The sequence below is a fragment of the Erpetoichthys calabaricus genome, chromosome 8 (genome assembly GCF_900747795.2).
Source record: "Erpetoichthys calabaricus chromosome 8, fErpCal1.3, whole genome shotgun sequence".
Taxonomy (NCBI): Eukaryota; Metazoa; Chordata; class Cladistia; order Polypteriformes; family Polypteridae; genus Erpetoichthys; species Erpetoichthys calabaricus.
In genome coordinates, this window is record NC_041401.2 from 113906159 (window position 1) to 113928981 (window position 22823).

At 37.1% G+C, this 22823-nt stretch overlaps 1 protein-coding gene across 6 annotated transcripts in view; it reads right to left on the reverse strand.

The window, feature by feature from the left end:
- Nucleotides 1-629: 629 nt before the first annotated feature.
- Nucleotides 630-22823, reverse strand: part of adarb1b (adenosine deaminase RNA specific B1b) — a 362641-nt gene continuing 340447 nt past the window's right edge. For all 6 annotated transcript variants that reach the window (XM_051931060.1, XM_028807309.2, XM_028807313.2 and 3 more), the window contains 2 exons: nucleotides 13194-13372; nucleotides 630-1686 (listed from right to left, as the gene is read on the reverse strand). In XM_051931060.1, the coding sequence (XP_051787020.1) occupies nucleotides 1510-1686; nucleotides 13194-13372 (356 nt within the window). In that variant the 3' untranslated portion in view covers nucleotides 630-1509. The remainder of the gene's footprint in view (nucleotides 1687-13193; nucleotides 13373-22823) is intronic.

Below are 22823 nucleotides of genomic sequence, written 5' to 3' on the forward strand. Positions count from 1 at the left end.
TTTGGTTGTCGTATTTAGATTTGATTGCAGTGGGTTGCCTTTTAGAGGTGTTTTCTTTGTCCTTTTTTTCTGCTTTACGTATTTATTCGTGCCTGTTTTTCACTGCTTATTTTGAATCTAAAGCATTTTTAACTTTTAAAAGTCAGGCCTATTTTGGGCCTGTGCATACCTTGAAGCCTGACTTTTCAGTTTGGAGTCCAGGGTGCTTGGGGTAAGGTCTATAATGGAGGCAGGCTTAGTGAAGTTCTGGTCTGGCTTCAGTCTGTTCACCCCTTGTTTGCCATTTTGTTTGCTGTACATCACAACAGATCAATCTAAGTTCATCGCTCAATTCAAAACACTGTTCTGCTATTTTCTGTATGCCTTTCATTTTTTGTTTAACTATGGTCATCTACACTGGTGAAAAGTTTTAGAAGACCAGTTTTTCCAATTTTTCTTCAAATTTCATCAGTTGAAATGCAGTGAATGACCTAAAATGGTGAAAAGGTAAGCAATAAACGGCCAGAGGTTTAAATTTAAACAGACCAACAGTGATTCTAAGACATGAAATAATTCCAGTTTTGGCATGCAAACGGCTGAATGAAGTTGGACGTCTAAACTGTAGTCCACATAAGAGGTACAACTGAAGACATCTTTGATGCATTTATTTCTTCTGTTGAAGAGACAGATTACATGCTTACACCTACAATCATGACAACAATACCTCCTTTGTGCGTGTGTCTTAGTGGTGGTCGAGTACACCAAAGTTGTCAAAACATGACCAGTCAAAAACTAGTTATGTAACCCCATGCATATTTGACCGGGACAATGTTTTTAACATACAGAAAGGAGACAAAAAGCAGAACCTACAGGTACTTTCAATTCAAGCTGTACATTTCATTCATAACAGAGTAGCAAACTACTCATTCCCATATTCTTTACATTGAAATAAAAGACAAATCTGAAGCTTCCTGATTGCAAAAAGGGTCTTATCAAATACATGTAGCAACCCAGTAGTCTAAGGCAGACAATATTTTGTTGCTTCCATAGTGAAAGACATGACTATGAAGCTCTTCTAAAATCAGAATGCACACTAATTCACCAAGAAAAACAAGGTCTTTTCATAACACAGATAAAATTAATAGAAAACTAAAAACTAGCTAAGAACACAACACTTCTATTCCTATTTGGCATTAATGTGTTCTGTTGGCAAAATTTCATTTTTTTTAATTAAACCTCTTTCTTTATTATAAAATGTTACTATACATCTTAAAAAAATTCCAGTTTAAAACAGCCAGACTTCATGTCATAAACATGTAAGGTAAAATAAAGGCATCAGAAAATTAAAAATTAAACCATGCTCCCAAACCCCCCCAAAAAGGAAGAACAAAACAGAGAGAGAGAGTGAGAGTAGGTGGCAAGTAAAGCCTCAACACTAACTTACAATAAATAGAACAAATGCAAAGTCTTAGTAGCTGGTATTTTTGTTTGTAATGTATGAACCGAGTGACTCAGTCCAGGCTCCTTGTCTCATGGGGTCAGGGAGAACTGATCTTGTTCTATTGGCTTCTTCACCCAGGCGCCAAGCCCTGCTTTCTGGAACGCCTTGAAGAGCGCTTGCTTTGCTGACTGGTACTCTGTGGCAGCCTGCTTCACTTCATGGTACAAGTTGGGCTTTATAAGCTTGATTCGGAGACTGGATGCCAGCTAAAAGAAAGAAAAATGCAAGGAGGTAGAGTAACATTACAAAACAAATAAGGTGCACTTCAGCATTTAAAAGTTTCAAAAGAATTCCCATAATATCTCTATTTTGACATCAACTCATTAATCATCTCCAGGAAGAGGTGTGCTTTCTGAACAGGATAAACAGACAATGGTATGTGAATGATTTTTAAAACATTAAACATACATCTCACTTTTAAGTTCCTATAAAATGATTTGCAAAAAACCTTTTGTACAAGCATTTTTTAAATTATAAAGATCATATGCTGTGTTGTGGCAACTGTACTGTATGTTTTGCATGTACTTTTGCACCCACGTTGAAAACCAAATCTGTCTGTGCCTGGAGGAGATGGCTTGATGGCTTCTGAGTGGCAATGGAGAAAAGGGGGATGATCACCAAGAGAAATGCAGACTGCCCACAGAGAACAGCCCTACACAGTCTGAAAGATAAAAACAATGAAATGCTAACTGCCATGTAACCATAATGGCTGTAAAGGGCTATGGATCAGATTGAAGGTATCAAAGTGCTATGGAGGAAATATACCAAAGAGCAGAGTAATAAATCATGAAAGATGAAAGACAAACGTGAGCTTCATTCCAACAATTCAGTTCAGTGGAATTAAACAGACAATGGAAACATAACTTTTTGATCAAATCCATCCATCCATCCATTTTCCAACCCGCTGAATCCTAACTACAGGGTCACGGGGGTCTGCCGGAGCCAATCCCAGCCAACACAGGGCACAAGGCAGGAACCAATCCTGCGCAGGGTGCCAACCCACCGCAGGACACACACAAACACACCCACACACCAAGCACACACTAGGGCCAATTTAGAATCGCCAATCCACCTAACCTGCATGTCTTTGGACTGTGGGAGGAAACCGGAGCGCCCGGAGGAAACCCACGCAGACACGGGGAGAACATGCAAACTCCACGCAGGGAGGACCCGAGAAGCGAACCCGGGTCCCCAGGTCTCCCAACTGCGAGGCAGCAGCGCTACCCACTGCGCCACCGTGCCGCCCTTTTTGATCAAATCTTTCAATTTATTAATATAATCCACAAATATATCTACTTATACGATTTAAGAGGTAACTCCCAGAAAAGTCAGATTTACTGACCTGTAAATGAGTTTTTACCCAGCATAGATGAACCTTACAGGTGTTGCACTAACTGGCCCTCAGACAATTAATTGGAGAAGGACTGCTCAAGCTTAGGCCACCAGACAATTCTTTTGCTCCTGTGGCTTTGTTATGTTTATATACTGTATATTTCTCTCACTGCATCTTTGCCCTACTGAAACGGGTGTGAGGACTCACTAAATATAAGAAATCTCTTTACAATTGAGAAAACCCACCAGCTTGAGCTGAACCTTGCATCTGTTAAATGGCATGCTAAAGTGATTTTAGGTTTCTACACTGATGCCAAGTGGACTACCTCTAGCTACAAACACAATGCCACTGATAGGCAGGCAAATATCCAGAAAAAGGAGACATTTTCAAATTAGTTAATTTATTCATAGAGCATATGCTATATAGGGCGGCACGGTGGCGCAGTGGGAGCGCTGCTGCCTCACAGTAAGGAGACCTGGGTTCATTTCCCGGGTCCTCCATGCATGGAGTTTGCATGTTCTTCCTTTGTCTGTGTGGATTTCCTCCAGGTGCTCCGGTTTCCTCCCGCAGTCCAAAGACATGCAGGTTAGGTGCATTGGCAATCCTAAATTTTCCCTAGTGTGTGCTTGGTGTGTGTGTGTATGTGTCCTGTGGTAGGCTGGCGCCCTGCCCGGGGTTTGTTTCCTGCCTTGTGCCCTTTGTTGGCTGGGATTGGCTCCAGCAGACCCCGTGACCCTGTACTTAGGATATAGCATCTAGCAGGGTGGCTGCTGTATTTCTGTTCATGAAGTCTTCTGAAGACATAGTCTTTGACACATGCACATCAGCCACCTGAACACTGTCTCTGATCAGTTGGACAAGCATTTTGGGGCTATTCCTTTACCATAATTCTTCTGTCATAAGCAGTGAATGTCTTCATTGGCCTACCAGTCCCTTTGCAATTGCCAGTGCATTCTTTCTTTTTAACAATATTTCAGACAGTTGATTTAGATGATCCTAAGGTTTTTGCTGATGTTTCTAATGGTTTTATTCTTGTTTGTCAGCCTCATAATGGTTTCTTTGACTTTCATTGGCACTGCTCTTGCCCTCGTGTTGAACAATGGTAACTAACAGATTGGGATGGTGACCTAGGACCTAGGGGTGATGCCCTGAAACGGGGGGACCATGAAAAAGTGCTGTCATCTCTACATGGTGTGACTGATATGTATGCTAGTACCCTTAAATGAAATTCTGCACTGTACACTTTAATCACAACTGAATTGTTTGATTTATAATTTGAAACTGTGGAACAGAGCGCTAAAAAAAAAAAAAAAAAAAGTGTCTTTGTCTCAAACATCATGGTGGGTACTGTAGGTACGTATTGTGGCACTTGCACAGAAGAGTGTATTTTTGCTGCCTCCTGCACAGTTTGGCTTTTGTTGTGATGTGCAATTTTGCATACAAGTTGGTAAATATTCTGTATGTCTTTATTTGTAACTTAGGCAAAGCAATGTAATATCTATAAATTTGCTCACTCCCTCACTCTCACCAAACTGATGCATGAACTGAAAAGGACAACACAATGAAGAGCACAGCTCGGCAGCCATATTGAGACAGGCATGTGTTCCGTTCTGAAGAAAGCTGACCACAAAATGATGCCTTAACTAGAGACATTTTAAGTAACTAACAAGTCTGTGTGCCGCCTGAACTACACATCACCAATTTATCAGGTTGTATTATTGCCAATATTCAAATGTACTTTGCATATTATTATTATTTATGAATATTACCAATAATACATTGTTTAAATTGTAACTTAACTTCTGCTTGTCTTTTACTACACCTAATTGCCTGAGGTTATAGATGTAGGAGGGAAGGTGGGGAGAAGTTATATGGTACAACACCTTATAAACAGTGGTAAGTCTGTGAGATCTGAGGCATTCTGACAAATGCTACATATTAATAATACAAAAGGGGAAAGTAGAGCAATATATTACTCTACCAAGATAAAACAGCTTTCTAAATCATAGTTTTGCTTATTTTTTAAAATGTTATTTATAGATGCAGCTATTTTGTGAATTATTTTAAGGCTATGGGCATATTGTTCAAAGTTATTTAGGCTGTTTTTAGCCTGTGACCAGACGTTGTCATGGTTATGATCTCATGGGCCATATCCTATTTAAGATAGAGACAGTGCCCAAGTTCCAGGATTGTCTTAAAAACATTTGTGTGCTGGTTATTGTTAAAAAAATATCTTTACATTTTTAAATACATTGGCTTTTCTTATGTTTCTTTTTGACATTGATTGTTGGTTTGAATATTGGTCTCTGACTCTGTGGCTTTTGGATCCCTGGTTTATTTTTAGTTTAAAATCACTCTTACAGTTAGGTCCATAAATATTTGGACAGAGACAACTTTTTTCTAATTTTGGTTCTGTACATTATCACAATGAATTTTACATGAAACAACTCTGATGCAGTTGAATTCAGTGGGGTGAACAAAACGATTGCATAAAAATGTGAGGCAACTAAAGCATTTTTTGAACACAATCCCTTCATTTCAGGGGCTCAAAAGTAATTGGACAAATTAAATAACTGGAAATAAAATGTTCATTTCTAATACTTGGTTGAAAACCCTTTGCTGGCAATGACAGCCTGAAGTCTTGAACTCATGGATATAACCAGATGCTGGGTTTCCTCCTTTTTAATGCTCTGCCAGGCCTTTACTGCAGCGGCTTTCATTTGCTGTTTGTTTGTGGGCCTTTCTGTCTGAAGTTTAGTCTTCAACAAGTGAAATGCATGCTCAATTGGGTTAAGATCAGGTGACTGACTTGGCCATTCAAGAATTTTCCACTTCTTTGCTTTAATAAACTCCTGGGTTGCTTTGGCTGTATGTTTTGGGTCATTGTCCATCTGTATCATGAAACAAAGCCCAATCAATTTGACTGCATTTAGCTGGATTTGAGCAGATAGTATGTCTCTGAACACCTCAGAATTCATTTGGCTGCTTCTGTCCTGTGTCACATCATCAATAAACACTAATGTCCCAGTGCCACTGGCAGCCATGCACGCCCAAGCCATCACACTGCCTCCACCGTGTTTTACAGATGATGTGGTATGCTTTGGATAATGAGCTGTTCCATGCCTTCTCCATACTTTTTTCTTGCCATCATTCTGGTAGAGGTTGATCTTGGTTTCATCTGTCCAAAGAATGTTTTTCCAGAACTGTGCTGGCTTTTTTAGATGTTCTTTAGCAAAGTCCAATCTAGCCTTTCTATTCTTGAGGCTTATGAGTGGCTTGCACCTTGAAGTGCACCCTCTGTATTTACTTTCATGCAGTCTTCTCTTTATGGTAGACTTAGATATCGATACACCTACCCCCTGGAGAGTGTTGTTCACTTGGTTGGCTGTTGTGAAGGGGTTTCTCTTCACCATGGATATGATTCTGCGATCATCCACCACTGTTGTCTTCTGTGGACGTCCAGGTCTTTTTGCGTTGCTGAGTTCACCAGTGCTTGCTTTCTTTCTAAGGATGTACCAAACTGTAGATTTTGCCACTCGTAATATTGTAGCAATTTCTTGGATGGGTTTTTTCTGTTTTCACTGCTTAAGGATGGCTTCTTTCACCTGCATGGAGAACTCCTTTGACCGCATGTTGTCTGTTCACAGCAAAATCTTCCTCATGCAAGTACCACACCTCAAATCAACTCCAGGCCTTTTATCTGCTTAATTGATAATGACATAACGACGGACTTGCCCACATCTGCCCATGAAATAGCCTTTGAGTCAATTGTCCAATTACTTTTGAGTCCCTGAAATGAAGGGATTGTGTTAAAAAAATGCTTTAGTTGCCTCACATTTTTATGCAATTGTTTTGTTCACCCCAATGAATTAAAGCTGAAAGTCTGCACTTCAACTGCATCTGAGTTGTTTCATTTAAAATTCATTGTGGTAATGTACAGAACCAAAATTAGAAAAAAGTTGTCTCTGTCCAAATATTTATGGACCGAACTGTATCTCCCAGTTCATAGACTTTGTTGCCACATGTTTTGGCCTGCCATTTATCATGTTACAGAACCCTGGAGTTTTTATCCACAGTTACTTTAATGACTAACCAGTGGAGGCCAGTTGCACAAAAAATATGTCCTCATTAGGCACTTTTTTCACCTGTGTAATCTTTGAGCTTCTAAGAACACACAGACTAAATACGTACTTCCTCAAGCAATTTACATTAAAAGGGAACATTTTTAGTAGATGAAAACACCTTTGAGCTAATCAGCTTGACTGCATTTACAGTACATTCACCAACACAGTTTTTTTTAGTTGTGCTATGGAATACTCATATCCATATTCCATTTGAACTTAGTGAGAAGTGCCTTAGTACTGTATAATCTGTTGGCTTAAGAATTTCTGAGCTCTACATGTTGTCATTATCATCACCACCTATGCTGGCCTCTGCATCAAGACCTTACCATCTTAGTCTTTGTTCTGATAGTCACTCATTCAGTTAAAATATGAACAGGACAAGCCTGACAGAGAATATGCAATATTTGCAGAGGTATCACATGCACAGAAAGGAGTTTTTGCTGTGCTATGGTATCTGTCAGTGCTAATGCTACCAATGAGCTAAGGTGACAGTGTATTTCACAAGTGACGAATCACACTACTTCAACATTCTACGGTCTGTTCTCATCTTATTCTCAATACCTCCTCATTTCAGAACATTCGGCATCAGGCAAGGCGTTTAATTTACTGTACATTCCTGACTTTTGGTCCTTATTACTTGTCCGTAAGGACACTTGGATAGATGCAAGCAGCAAGCACAAACACAGTGATCCAAAGAATCGGATTCTAGTGGTGCACAGCAAAATGGGCAAGGTATTTCTTAATGGTGGGTTTAAAAAAGAAAAAGACACTCCTGATAACTACAAGATATTTTCGAGAACAAACGATGACAGAATAAGGGGAACAAATCTACATAGTTGAGGCACTAAATCATGATAGGATATCAGTGCTATATCACCTGAGGAAGTGCAAGTTCATGTTCCAGAAAATCCATCAAATGTGCATTACTAAATTCCAACGTTTATAAAAAATGTAATTATCAAGATTGAAGTAAACAAAAAGGAAATGATAAAATGTTCAGTCATCATGATTACATAAAAACAAAACATTCCTTGCTATGAGAAAGTTGCAACTCCACTTCTCCTATTGCAGTCAGCATGCCTCATATTTCTTTATTCCATATCCAAAAAGTGTGTTTGTTAGGCCAATCATGGAATGTGTCTGAAATTTCTCAGGGTATAGACACTTGGGTATCCTTGGCCAGACTCAACAAAGCTGTGGTTGGAGAGCTGCTGTTACTTGGCCAGCTCTGAGCAATTTCCAACATGCCATTCACATTATTTCATTGTTGGACGGGTGTTGGCAGCCAACACTGTCTCTTTGGACTAAACAATGAACGTAACAAATGGTAATTTATATTTCAAGACAAATACTGAATACCAATATGTTAAAAGGGAGTAATAGGATACAGGATTCTAAAAGCTTTAACAAAGGCTGGAACCATTTCATACAACTTATTAGCAACACCCAGAGTAATCATGATTAAATTTATTTAGATATTTAGAAAGAAAACCCCTAGTTTTTTCCAGCACGTTCAATCAATCTAGAGTCTGGCAACCAAGACAATTTCCAAGCATTGATTTTTTTTTCTGCTTTTACCTAAATTACTTCATTGTGACAACTGTTTGCTTCTTAAGATAGTTTGTCACATAGTCATGTTAATGTTGTACAAGGGCAGTCAGTGGGGTGCACTGAAATGTTTTATAGTTTGCATATCATAAAATGAAGGCTTTTCTTGGATACTGCTCTTCTTCCCCCCCCCCCCCTCAAAACACAGATAAATCAGGCCTTAGATCTTAGATGGCATCCACACTAGTAAATTTTCATTAATAAACACAGACATTTGTCTTTGTTGTCACCTTTCATCCCCACCACCTTGGTGTTATAAACAAACAAGAATGAATATTTCGGAAAACGCTCTCCAGAGCCTTTAAAAAATGGTGGCTCTGTGTTTCAGTATGGCTATTCCCCGATTAGATCCTGCTCATTACAACACCTCATTCCTGGATTGGTCACCCTTCACAGAAGAAAAACGTATTCTAACATTGCGGGCACAGAAGAGTTACTTTCCCTGGTGCAGGATGTGTAGCTTACTTGTATGCATCTAAATTGCATTTTGTACAGTTTGAATGTCGCATACATGCGCAAAAGGTAAATTTAATAGTTGTTACAGTTTTGTGATAAATGCCTTAGCTTACAGTGTTAACTGTATAGAGTCCTTCAAAATCAGATTCAGTTGACAGCCTCTTATCAATGTTTATTACTTAAACTTGATCCATTCAATAAGTAGGGGCCTTTTCTGCAGTAAAATTAATAACAAGGCCCTTAATGAAGTGGATGAGTGTAGAATACAATCCAGGCCACAAGAACACAGGACAGAAACATGAAAGTACAATACAGTAAAACAAAGATATAAGCACAGGCGTGTACACTTTTATTTATTTTCTCTGTTGAGTTAGTTTTACAAATGTTGTGTGGTACAAGAAGCATTCCGATTATTTTGGACATCTTATAATGAATCCCCTCGTGAATGAACATGGAGCTGATAACTTTTCTTCAAGCATTGTTATATCACTTGTGGTGTTTTTATATAATGACACAACTACCATTGGCAATTCTGAAGACTCTTACTTTCAACTGTGATCAGTGCATTAATGTGACACGGGGCAATCTGCTGCAGCTAATTAAAGAATTTCTTTTTCTATGACATGAACATAGTATCAGAGTCCTGTGCATGCCAATACTTTTCAAAACACATAAAGCACAAGGGAATATAATGTTCTTGAGGCTCTGAATTTTTTACTACGCTGTCCTTTCAAGGTGTTTTCTGCCAAAGCACACATATTAAGTGTAGGTGAACGTCTATGTCATATGCGTTTTCAGGCGTTTCAGTGTGGACAGAGATGCTTTTGTAAACATCATGAAGACTCTAGCGTGGACACAGAATGTTTTTGTTTAAAAACAGATTTTTTTAATTGAAAATATAGCAGTGTGGACATAGCCTTAGATCTTTACTTTCTTTTTACTTATTTTATCAAATAATTTGCAAGAGGGGACAGGATAAAATGTAGTATTGTACAGTAATCCCTCGCTATTTCGCGGTTCACTTTTCGCGGATTCACGACTTCGCGGATTTTATATGTAAGCATATCTAAATATATAACGCGGATTTTCGCTGCTTCGCGGGTTTCTGCAGACAATGGGTCTTTTTACTTCTGGTATATGCTTCCTCAGTTGGTTTGCCCAGTTGATTTCATACAAGAGATGCTATTGGCGGATGGCTGAGAAGCTACCCAATCAGAGCATGCAGTTAAGTTCCTGTGTGCTGCTGATTGGCTCAGCGACGGAGTGCTGCATTAACCAGGAAGTCTCATCTCACTCATTCAGCATTAACGTGCTCTTGCTACTGCATTCAGGGGATTATCACCTTCATCGTCATCATTTTTACTGCGCAGCATATTCATCACCATCATCACGTCATATATAGCTACGTGTACTTCGCTATACAGTAAGTGTAAACTTATCTACCGATTTCATATTGCTTAGCAGTTGTCCCTGTTATTAATAGAGTAAAGGGTGGGTTGTAAACAATACAGGGAGGGTTTAAAAACGTCCAAATACACGTTAAATAATTAAATAAATATGGTGTCCCTACTTCGCGGAAATTCAGTTATCATGGTCGGCCTTGGAACCTATCTCCCGCGATAAGTGAGGGATTACTGTATTGTTTTTTTTAACTGAATTCAGTGGATTTCAACTCAAAAGATTTTAACAGAATAAAGAATAGAGCAGGTAGCTTGAAGAATAACATGAAGCGTGAAAAAAATATTTTGTGAATATATCTGATGTATAACATCTTGTTTACTACATATCTGTATTGCAGTGTGCAAAACTGAAACACCAAATGTGTCACAGACAAAACAATAGTCCAACTAAACATACGTACATGCTCTTTTCTTACAACATATCAGCAACTAACTCCTAAATTTACAAGTGCACATACAGCAGGCAATATTGCATTGCATTTCTGGTCAGTTTATCTTAAAGCAAGGATCTCAGACTCATTTTCTGAACATCTGCAGAGGATGCTGGTTTTCATTCCAACCACTTTAATTAATACCCAATTGCTGCTGTTATTGAATATCCATCTTTTACCTTAGTTTTAGCTATTTTTTAAGATTCCAAATGCTAAATTGCTTCTTTTCTCTTTAGCAAGATGCCAGTTAATAATTGGTACTCAACTGCTCCAGGTCAAACAACATTTCAATGATGTTGCCAGAAAAAAGAGAAAAAACAATATCAAAATGAGCATTACCATGCCATATAATTAAAAAAAGTAATATGTATCATTAATACTGTTTTAAATACTGTATATTTAATTATAAAATTGGTTGCAATGAAAACTTGAAACCACCAAATTCCTCCAGGGACTGAGGTTTAGAAACTCTGATCTAAATCTTTGTGGCCTGCAGCAACTAAGTCAGTTTTGTTAACTGGCAGCTTGTTAAGGAAAGAAGAAACACTTCTCATTTCAGTATTTTAAAAAGTGAGTCAGTAACAGTCAAAGAAACAAAGGATGTTCTATTAGCAGCAGTAGCAACTTGCTACTGACTGAAAAAGTGGCTAGAATGAAAACCCGTAGCCACTACATCCCTCCAAGAACAGAGTTTGAGACCCCTACCTTAAAGACACAGTCCTTAAATGCCCTGTAGCATCCCCAAAACACTTTAACACTGGATAATTTATGTACAAGTGTCGTTATTTACCAAAAATCTGAATAATCACACAAGAAAATAGCTTCTTGTCAAGAAGTACCCACACATTTTAGCTTTGCATTCAGCTTTTTAATAGCTGCAAATGTGTTTAAATTTCTGTTTATGTCAGTATCCAAACTGAACATGCTAAATTATTAATTTGCATACTATTTGTAATGTTTGACATGAACTTATTCTGTCAAATTCTATTGCTGCGGTCAAATTAAACATTTCCTTATTTTAAAATTTACATTCTGTGGAAAAGTTCCAAGTTAACAGATACCAGAGTTGTTTTAAACTTAAGTAAATAAGACAAGGCAGAAACTATGCAACAATTAACAGGTTTTAATCTGACAATCCTATGACACATCTGTACACAACTTTCAGTGAAAATAAATAACCAATACGCTACAAACCTAATAAATAAATGAACAGACACAGAGAGTAGCCAGCCTAATCATGAGCATTTCTTATACTGTTTTCTTTCTTCTGATGCAAGCATCAGTGCCTTCTGTGAATGGGCTGTCAATAGTTCATTCATGGTTTATTTCTTAATGTAGACAAAACAAAGGAGATGGCTGTTGACTTCAGGAAGTTTGGAGCTTCCCATGCCCCCACTCCTCACTGGTCTCCACAGTGGAAACAGTAAGGAGTACAAAGTTCCTTGGGGTGCCTCTGGCAGATGACCTCACTTAGACTTAATGCCTCCTCCATTGCCAAGAAGGCACCTCAGCACCTGAAAAGGGCTGGACTATCTCATCCCATTCTTACTTCTTTTTACAGGGTTCTCATAGAGAGTGTCTTGACGAGCTGAGGAAATAGGCCACAAGTCCCTGCAGAGGACAGTGTGCACAAATTGGAAACCGTGCCCTCCATCCAAGATATATATATATATTATATTTTACAAATATTGCATTCACAGGGCTTCCAAGATCATAGAGGACCCTTCCTACCCCCTCCTACAAACAGCTTGTCCTCCTGCCATTTGGAAGAAGGCAGATTCTGGAACAGACTCCTCAACAGTATTTCGTCCGTTCTTGCTTTCCTAACTTAACTACATAAATTGGTTACTGTACTTTAATTTATTCTATTGCCTTATGTCCTGCTTGTTATATTTTTCTGTCTGCCTCTGCCGTGTATGTATGTATGTATGTATGTATGTATGTATATGTATATATATATATATATATATACATATATATATATATGTATATATATATATATATATATATATATACAGTATATATTGCACTCTATGTAGTATACAGTATGTATGTATAGCCTTTGTTTTGTCTTAAGTTGCATTGTTATTTCATATCACTGTATTACCTATACATGATATAGATATATAGGTGATATAAGAAATTCACTTAACTTGAAAAGGAAAGATAATATTTAAAATCAAAATGCAGTTAAATCTAATTTAATGAATTACATAGAGTTAGGCAGTCTAAGCGATCCTATCCTAGTGTATAGAGATCAAGCCGAAAATATCCATAGTAATGTTAAGCTGACAAACTCACCTTTGATTGTAGGCGTAGCCAGCGACTGTAGAGAGCGTGTTTGCAGAGTCGAGATGCACGACCCATGTCATCTTTTCCAGTTGTTGCATTAATAATTTCAAGGCCTTGGTCACCAACTGTCCAGTTCACACTGAAATTTGGGGCTTTACCAGGCTGTCTTGCTTCTGCATTGCTAATTCCTATAAATTATAATGGACAAAAACAGATTTTTTAAAACATTTCATTTATATTGTAGCAGCTCTACTAATTAAAGGACTCCATTTCCCAGTTGCCCCGAGGGTACTGCCCAGATTGGACGTCTGCAGAGGGCACAGGGGCTGCTGGGGACAGGAGGGTCCGGCGGGAACTTTAAAAGGAAGCTAGCTGGAAAGTAGAAGAAAGAGGAAAAAGTCAGTTGTTTTGTGTCTGTGTTCACCCATCTGTTTTACCATTTGCATTATCTGCCTTGGGCTATCGCTTTTTCTGGGATCACTGCCTATATGAATATATGGACTATTTTGTGCCTGTCTGTCTTGCAAGTAGTGTGTCGGATTTACCATTGCCAACGTTGGAGGGAGCGCTACCAAATCTCACCAATCTCGCGTATGTGGATTTCACTTTCACCAAATAATAAATCTTTTAAATTATCGTGGATATGCCTCTTCATTAGGAAGAAACACTACTTTTCCCTGATGGTAACACGAATTAGACGATCTACAAGTCTCTGACTTAAAGTTTAAATCCGAACAATATATTTGATCTCTTTTCGCTGTTCTGTTATTTCACTGAGTAACAATTTCCATTTGTTTGTGCTAATGTGATCTTTACTATCAATTTTTAGAGGCTTTCGAATTTTAGTGCTTTCATTATCTCTAACCTGCTCGCATGTGTATTGCACCAACGTTTTAGAATTCTTTATGATGTTCTACTTTGTCATCTACTCTTTGTCTTTTATTTCCTGTCCCGGGCGTGGTTAAATCTCTTGGCACAAAGTCTCATCTTGCGGGATGTAAAAGTATCTCTCTGAAAAAGTCTCGTCCAAGGCTAAAAGTCTCATCTTGTCCCAGGATTTTTTTCGTATAATAGAGAGACAGTATTATTTTTTCTACTGTTAATTCGTGTCTCTGTGGGTGAATGGTGCGAGTCAGGCCAAGGCTAGATGCATTCCTGGCGTCTCCACCAAACAAACAAATCACTGTCTCTACGATGGGGTGAATCTGAGCGGTTCCAGACTGCTACAATATTGTAAAATGTTTAGGGTGACATGTTGGTGAAAACATGGTGAAATTATGAGGAAGCCTCAGTTTGAATCCTGCACTCTAGAAATATGCAGTAGGTTGACAGAGATTTTAATTGCCCCTCTATTTGGAGTATATACAAGTGGTCCTAGGGTAGTCCCTAACATGCTCACATAAGCTGTAGCTCCAATGACCTTTAACTGAGTTTGAGAATGATACACTATGGGTTTAGCACTGTTTCCTCACAGCTACATGACAATGGGTTTGAATTCTGGGAGGGTCAGTGTCTGCATGTGCTCTCTATGTGAACTTGGGTTTTTCTCCAGGCATTTCAGTTTTCCACTTATATCCTAAAATTGCCCTTGTGTGAGTGATTGTGAATGTGCACAGGAGTGTCCTCTGTCATGTTCAAGAATAGTCCCTGCTTTGTGGGGTCCCCAAAATCCTAAAATAGGTAAATTAGATTTTAAAATAAATTTTTGTAAAATGTACTACATTTTTAGTGGCCTACTTATAGCTGTATGTCAGATATATGTGATTAAACAAGTGGGCTTATACTACTTGATAATTATTTCAACAAGAAAGCATGATTTAATGCAGCATTTAAAAAACAGTGCATTTAATTCAGACAATTCTAATTGTAATAAAAATCCTTAAAGAAGTCATAATGCTGATGTTCACTAGCTGCATTTGAGACCAGATAAATTATGCGCTCTATTTAAAATTAAAAAATGATTTTGCTGCATGAAACTTAAAATGAAGACCTCTATGATAAGCTAACTGCATTATACATTAGTCATTTCCGTAAAGAATTAGAATATAAAGGGAATGGAATCTGCAATGTTATTATTTCATATATATAATTTGAAAATGATTAACTACCATATAGATATTCACAAAAATGACTATTTAAAACTGGCAGATGACACAATAATGAAAACATTACAAAAACAAATTCTGTGACGAATTAATGCATTTAATATTTTCAACAAATAATGATTATATGAAATCTGAAAATTACAAAAGTGGAGAAAATAAAATTGTCATAATCTAATACCTGATAAATGATTAATCGAAATCTTGTACTGAAAATCAGACAAAGCTCTACATCAATATTTTCTTAGTCAAATGACTTGGGCTTAGTTTTCAAAATATCTTCACATTTTACAAAATAATATGCTGTTTTCACTGTTACTATTTTTATTCTGTCCCGCTTAATTCATTGTGTCCCTTCATTTCATTTCAACCCATTCTACCCACTGTGAACACAGGTTACAGGATGAAGTGTAGGATTAGTGTGTTGGGATTTACTGTGTGCTGTCGGTCACAGATGCCTTAGGAATTGTCATCATTAGCTTCCCAGACTAGTATCTAGATAAACAAAAATCAGACGTAGAGAAAGCCACAAGTTTTAATTGCACTTACAATCTGACAGATATTTAAACATTGTATGAAAAGGTGTACTTGTAAAACATAGACACTATTATAAGAAAAGATTGGCTGGCCTCAGTAAAAGTAACAATGGAGACATGATTGAAGTGTTTAAAATAATGAAGGAAATTAGTACAGTGGATCAAGACTGTTATTTTAAAATGAGTTCATCAAGAACACGGGGACACAGTTAGAAACTTGTTAAGGGTACATTTTGCACAAACATTAGGAAGGTTTCTTTACACAGAGACAGTTGGAATAAGCTGCCAAGTAGTGTGCTAGTCAGTAGGACTTGATGTTATTTAAGAAGAATTAAATGGATAGGACTGGCGACTTTGTCACATTGCATAACCTGTTCTTGTCTACACTATTCTAATGTTCTAATTTGTTTGTGTTTAGGTCTTCAGTTTACTCTGTGTAAGTGGGAGGGGAGCTAGAAACTAGACGTATTCAATATTTACCTTATTAATTTGCCTGTTGAAACCACAAAGAGAGATTTAAGACTGAGCCCATGCCAAAGTTCAAGCCCATTTCTCATAATGTAGTAATTCCACTTAACTATTTCTTGTATATTAGTCAATTATTCTTTTCTCACTAGTTTGAAAGTTTCTTATGTGGTCTTAACTTGTGTATCTGACTTGAGTTGCACTTTCAATATAAATGAACTCATTTATTTAAGAAACATATATAAGTAATCCCCTGAGCAAAGTGAACATTTTCAGAATGGATAGAACAATGATTGCCCCTTGTATTGCTAGGCTGCATACTTTTTTTATCCCAAACATGTGAAGATAGGTTCCTTCCTCTTATGTGACCTAATTAAATTAGGATTGCTTACACATAATAGATAGAGTACATATGCATGGCGTAACATTCAGGTGCCTTTTATGATGAGTAAAATGCACTAGTTCTAGTGGATTATAATGAGGCATTGGTCTTTAAAGTGTCTGCCAAATATGCTGAACTGATTATTGTGGCCAAAAATACAATCTGAGATGTAAAGCTGCAATAGTATCCACTGTGCCACCATAACTAAAATAATAAAAATATGCTGCCAGAATGAGAAGTACAGATAAAATTCAGCAAGTGTTCACAAACTAACAGTAAGTATATAAAACATAATGTATATAATGTAAATCTACCTATTTATGTATTTATTTAAAGAGCTTCTGTAAAAAGCCAAATTTACCCCAAGGGAGAAATAATGTTTTGTTTGTTCAATCAATCATTCATTCTCTTTCTTTTTATCAATCTATAAATATATATATATATATTATACTGTGTGTTTTTATATATATATATATATATATATATATATATATATATATATATATATATATATATATATACAGTATATATATATACATATACAGTATATATATATATATATATATATATATATATATATACATATACAGTATATATATATATACAGTATATATATATATATATATATATATATATGTATATATAAACACACAGTAGACCCCCGCGAAGTTGCGGTTGAGAGTTCGTGGTCTCAGTCTTTCGCGGATTTTTCCTTAGAACCTATCTAATAATTATTATCGGAAACCGCAAATATCCTCCGCAATTTTTATGGCTTTTTTGTGGCAATACTGTACTGTAGAGAGAACAGGAAGCAACTGTAGAGGAAGTGCAGCTTGGGATGGTGAAAGTAGCCAACAGAATTTGAAACTGCGACTCCCAGCAGTCCCTGCAGTGGTTCTGATTGGTCTTCTGCTGAGGGTGCTGGGGCTATTGGGGTCAAAAGATATCAGCACGGCTTTTACCTGTTGGGTTACCTGTACTTATTCGTTTTGTCCTAGATCATTTCCTGTTTGGCATCTGCATTGTCTGCTGTCTGCCTGTGTACATGAGGACTGTAAGTGGATTCATGGCAATCCTGCAAAGGAAGAAGCAGTTCCTGTTTCTACAATCTCCTATGTTTCGGTGCAAATCTGTGACCCAAACTTCACACCCTGCAGCCTCTCTATCTCTGGGATTGAGACAGCATCAGCGTTTACCTCTGTGTGTTTGCATGCTGCCAGTTCAAGCGCAGTTGGTTCGGTGATTTCATCCATGGCATCAGTTGCACTTTGTACATATTGTTCCAGTAGTTTTTTAAATAGTTTTTACAGTTCATTAGCAGTGTGTAAAATGATCAGGTTTGCAGTAATTGTGATGCTCATTGCATGGAAAAAATGTGTTCTATTAAAATTTCACTTTTTCTTTGTGAATTGTTACGTTTATTTAAAGTGCAGCAAAAAAGTATTCGGCGTCCAGGGATGCATTAACCCTCAAGTATGTGGCAGTTTAAGGGTTAAAGCCCCAAGATGCCGTTGAAATGCCCTGCACCTTCTAAGGCTTCTGGCAATGAAAACGCGCTTGCATGAAATACAGTACATATAGCGGTAACATAGGTATTTTACATTCTAGCACTGCGGGAGACATAGCAGTACAGTATACAGGTTTACCTTTACATTCTTTTTTTTAGGTAATGTATTAAGCTGAGTTTGAAATTAAATTAAAGTGTTTTGGGGGCATATTTAGGGTTTAAACTATAACAATAGGCAATTTTTTAACCACATCCAAAATTCGCGGTTTTTCTAGGAACGTAACCCCCGCGAATTTTGGGGGTGTACTGTATATAGATTTGACAATTCTTTTCAATAGCTGACTTTGAAATTTCAAAAATGTATTCAGTGTGCTCTATTTGAGATATCTCAATGAAAATTATTGTCCCAACAAATTTCCTTAAAGAATACATGTGTAGAAGTTTAATCAAATTAATCCACTGAAATCTGAGTTGTTTCAAACAGACAGAAATGGCAATTGCAGTATGTGCTTTTTTGCATTTTAAATGAAAACAGCTACCAAAAGTGTGAACCATACTTCCTGTAACCCATGTGGCTTGACATAGTAATGACAATTCTGTCATAAAAGGTTTGCTGCTCCACTCTGTTGTGAACTCAGTTTAAAAGGCTAAGTGGCCATAGAATTAAGAAGAAAATAATTTGACCAGGAGAAGAAAGTTGGTGACAGGAAAATGGAGTAGAGGAATTCCAACCTAAACCAGAAGAATCATACTCAAAAATCAATATCTCACTCATACACATAACCAGTAGTGGGCCTAGTGACCATAAACAATATGGCCACAGCCATGACTAAACAGCCACAAAATGGCAGATCTGGCCAAAAAAGGGGGACATTTATCAAAGTGATTCAAGGTGTGGTTATTGTTTTAACAATAAAAATAAACAATAACCTAAATAAACAAACCCATTAAGTGTAAAACATTCAAAAATTAATCAGGACCTAAAAAAAAAAATTCAAAAATCATTACATAATCCTACAGTCTGTCCCTTTGGCCTAAATATTTTAATAGATACAATAAATATAAGGATTCTCGAAAGGTTCTTAAAATGACTTATTTCCAGTAAAAAAAAATTAACTGATTAAAAGTAAGTGTTATTGGTAACATGTTGTTCTATGAGCTAATGCGTATGAAACTGGAAGGATATTGCATACACCTTCATGTTTAAGAATGTATTTTAATGAAAAATGGTCTACAATACGAAGTAGATATTTTAGCTTGAATTATACATACAAAGAGTGATAATGTGCAACAATAAAAAGTATACATAATGAACAAGCAGGTGATAGCTCCAAAACTCCTACTTAAAAATCCTGGATTATCATGATGCGTATTACTAACATTAAAAGGAGTAATTACTGAAGCTTTTACTTATTCTATTTTACTTTGTGAAGGATGGCTGACATGAAAAGGCTGCCAGGGGCATGAGTTCTACTAGAATGCCTAAAGGCATGTTTAACAGGAAACTTACCTAAATGAAATGCACAAAAATATCTTCTTTGAATTATTTTGAATGTGGACAGATGCCAGGAGACACTTGTGTATTATAAGTGAAATTTGATTAAATTAACTGATAAAACTAACTTTGGTGGAGCAGTACTGTACACTGTCAAAGACAATCAGAGGAACCATGATGACAAAGCATTACTAATGCTCTCTGATATTGTATTCTGACCAGAACAAATGTCATCTAGGTGCTTATTTCTATGCACCAATCTGAAATACGAAAAAAAATGATGAACCAAAGGAACAATTTTGAAACAATTCTACAAAGCTCCAAGTTATGTTACACTTGGCTGGTCAAGTCCTTCAGCAGAGTCCTTCTAAACTAGGGAATGTCTGCAACATTCTGCTAGAATTTAAATGCTAAATTGTCAAAGAAAATGCCACATCAAGTATTAAAAAATATTGTGAGTGCATTTTCAGTTAAATTATAAAAAGGAGTTTTTGAATATGCACATCAGTTGTAATTATTAAGGTTGTGAACAGAACAATTTCCATTGTAGATACATTCATGTTGTTTGAGCAAAAATGTAGTTACTTCTACTTTTAGCTTATTAAAGTCAGTGGCCCCCAATTTGTTACTTCTCAAATATTCTAATTTCTGACTGTTTGAATCAGTCTGACAAACTACATATTCCTATGGTATAGCTAAAATATGGTCAGCTTTACGGTTTTCTTGCAAAGACTGGATTTCAATGTTGGCTATGACTGATTTTTGACTTCTATGCAAAAACACCACTTGGTCATTAGGTGCAAGAAAACGAAGCCAGGAATAGCTTTCTGGAAATAATCACCAAGGATTTCCAAGTTAAGCAACACAAAAGGAAAATATCAAAATAGCCAATCACATCTGTGTTAGTTCAAAACTGTATCTGCTACTACAATGATAATTGTAAGAAGGATGAGACTCATCAGGATGTCTCCAAAATAAATGAAAACTTCAAACTGACAATTTCAACAGTGTTATTTTGTAACGCTAGATTGTAACAAATAAAACAACTTTCTTGCAATTCAGATATACAACTCCTCCCTGTAGGGTTTAAAGAGGACCTTAGTTAAGGGAATGACTGGGAAGACAGAAAGAGTGAACTGGTGATGAACTGAAATTCAGTTAAAAAGAAAGATACCATACCAGTCTGTTATTGAGAAAACCATGCATAAGAGCAGAAAACCTTTTTCCCTCATCAGTATATGGAAAACTATCCCTGAAAAAAATATCTTGTTTGGGTAACGTAAATTCAAATTTTGTATTAAAGATGCTAGTTGCTGTGTGCCATATGTGGGTACCTGCATGTTTTTATTTTAACAATGAACATCATAGTAAAAAGAAAATCAAGTGAGCCATCCTAAAAGAGCACTCTGTGATTCAGAAACTATCAAAAATATGCTATCGTCAGAATAATCTTCTAACAGTTTTAGCCATTAAATTTATTATTGGTTAATGAGGCATAACCTTCTCCTTGAACCCACTATTTCCAAACAAAGCAATTGAGTCATCTTGTTATCACAATCTTCATATTTTAGGGATTTTCATATATTTATTGATTTTTGTATTAAAACGAGCTGGAATAATTGTTTCACAATCAATTACTTTTAAGCTATAAACTAAAAATCCCTATACCAAGAAGAATGCAGATGGCTAAGATAACCACCTACCTTTCTAAAGCAGGCTTTCTCATGTGTACACTTTTCTTCTTTTTCTATGTTTGAGGCTTTTACTTACTACTTATACTAATACATATACAGTTAGGTCCATAAATACTTGGACAGAGACAACTTTTTTCTAATTTTGGTTCTGTACATTATCACAAAGAATTTTAAATGAAACAACTCAGATGCAGTTGAAGTGCAGACATTCAGCTTTAATTCAGTGGGGTGAACAAAATTATTGCATAAAAATGTGAGGCAACTAAAGCATTTTTTGAACACAATCCCTTCATTTCAGGGGCTCAAAAGTAATTGGACAAATGAAATAACTGGAAATAAAATGTTCATTTCTAATACTTGGTTGAAAACCCTTTGCTGGCAATGACAGCCTGAAGTCTTGAACTCATGGACCTCACCAGATGCTGGGTTTCCTCCTTTTTAATGCTCTGCCAGGCCTTTACTGCAGCGGCTTTCAGTTGCTGTTTGTTTGTGGGCCTTTCTGTCCAAAGTTTAGTCTTCAACAAGTGAAATGCATGCTCAATTGGGTTAAGATCAGGTGACTGACTTGGCCATTCAAGAATTTTCTACTTCTTTGCTTTAATGAACTCCTGGGTTGCTTTGGCTGTATGTTTTGGGTCATTGTCCATCTGTATCATGAAATGCCGCCCAATCAATTTGACTGCATTTAGCTGGATCTGAGCAGACAGTATGTCTCTGAACACCTCAGAATTCATTCGGCTGCTTCTGTCCTGTGTCACATCATCAATAAACACTAGTGTCCCAGTGCCACTGGCAGCCATGCACACCCAAGCCATCACACTGCCTCCACCGTGTTTTACAGATGATGTGGTATGCTTTGGATAATGAGCTGTTCCACGCCTTCTCCATACTTTTTTCTTGCCATCATTCTGGTAGAGGTTGATCTTGGTTTCATCTGTCCAAAGAATGTTTTTCCAGAACTGTGCTGGCTTTTTTAGATGTTCTTTAGCAAAGTCCAATCTAGCCTTTCTATTCTTGAGGCTTATGAGTGGCTTGCACCTTGAAGTGCACCCTCTGTATTTACTTTCATGCAGTCTTCTCTTTATGGTAGACTTGGATATTGATACGCCTTCCCCCTGGAGAGTGTTGTTCAGTTGGTTGGCTGTTGTGAAGGGGTTTCTCTTCACCATGGAAATGATTCTGCGATCATCCACCACTGTTGTCTTCTGTGGACGTCCAGGTCTTTTTGCGTTGCTGAGTTCACCAGTGCTTGCTTTCTTTCTAAGGATGTACCAAACTGTAGATTTTGCCACTCGTAATATTGTAGCAATTTCTTGGATGGGTTTTTTCTGTTTTCACTGCTTAAGGATGGCTTCTTTCACCTGCATGGAGAACTCCTTTGACCGCATGTTGTCTGTTCACAGCAAAATCTTCCTCATGCAAGTACCACACCTCAAATCAACTCCAGGCCTTTTATCT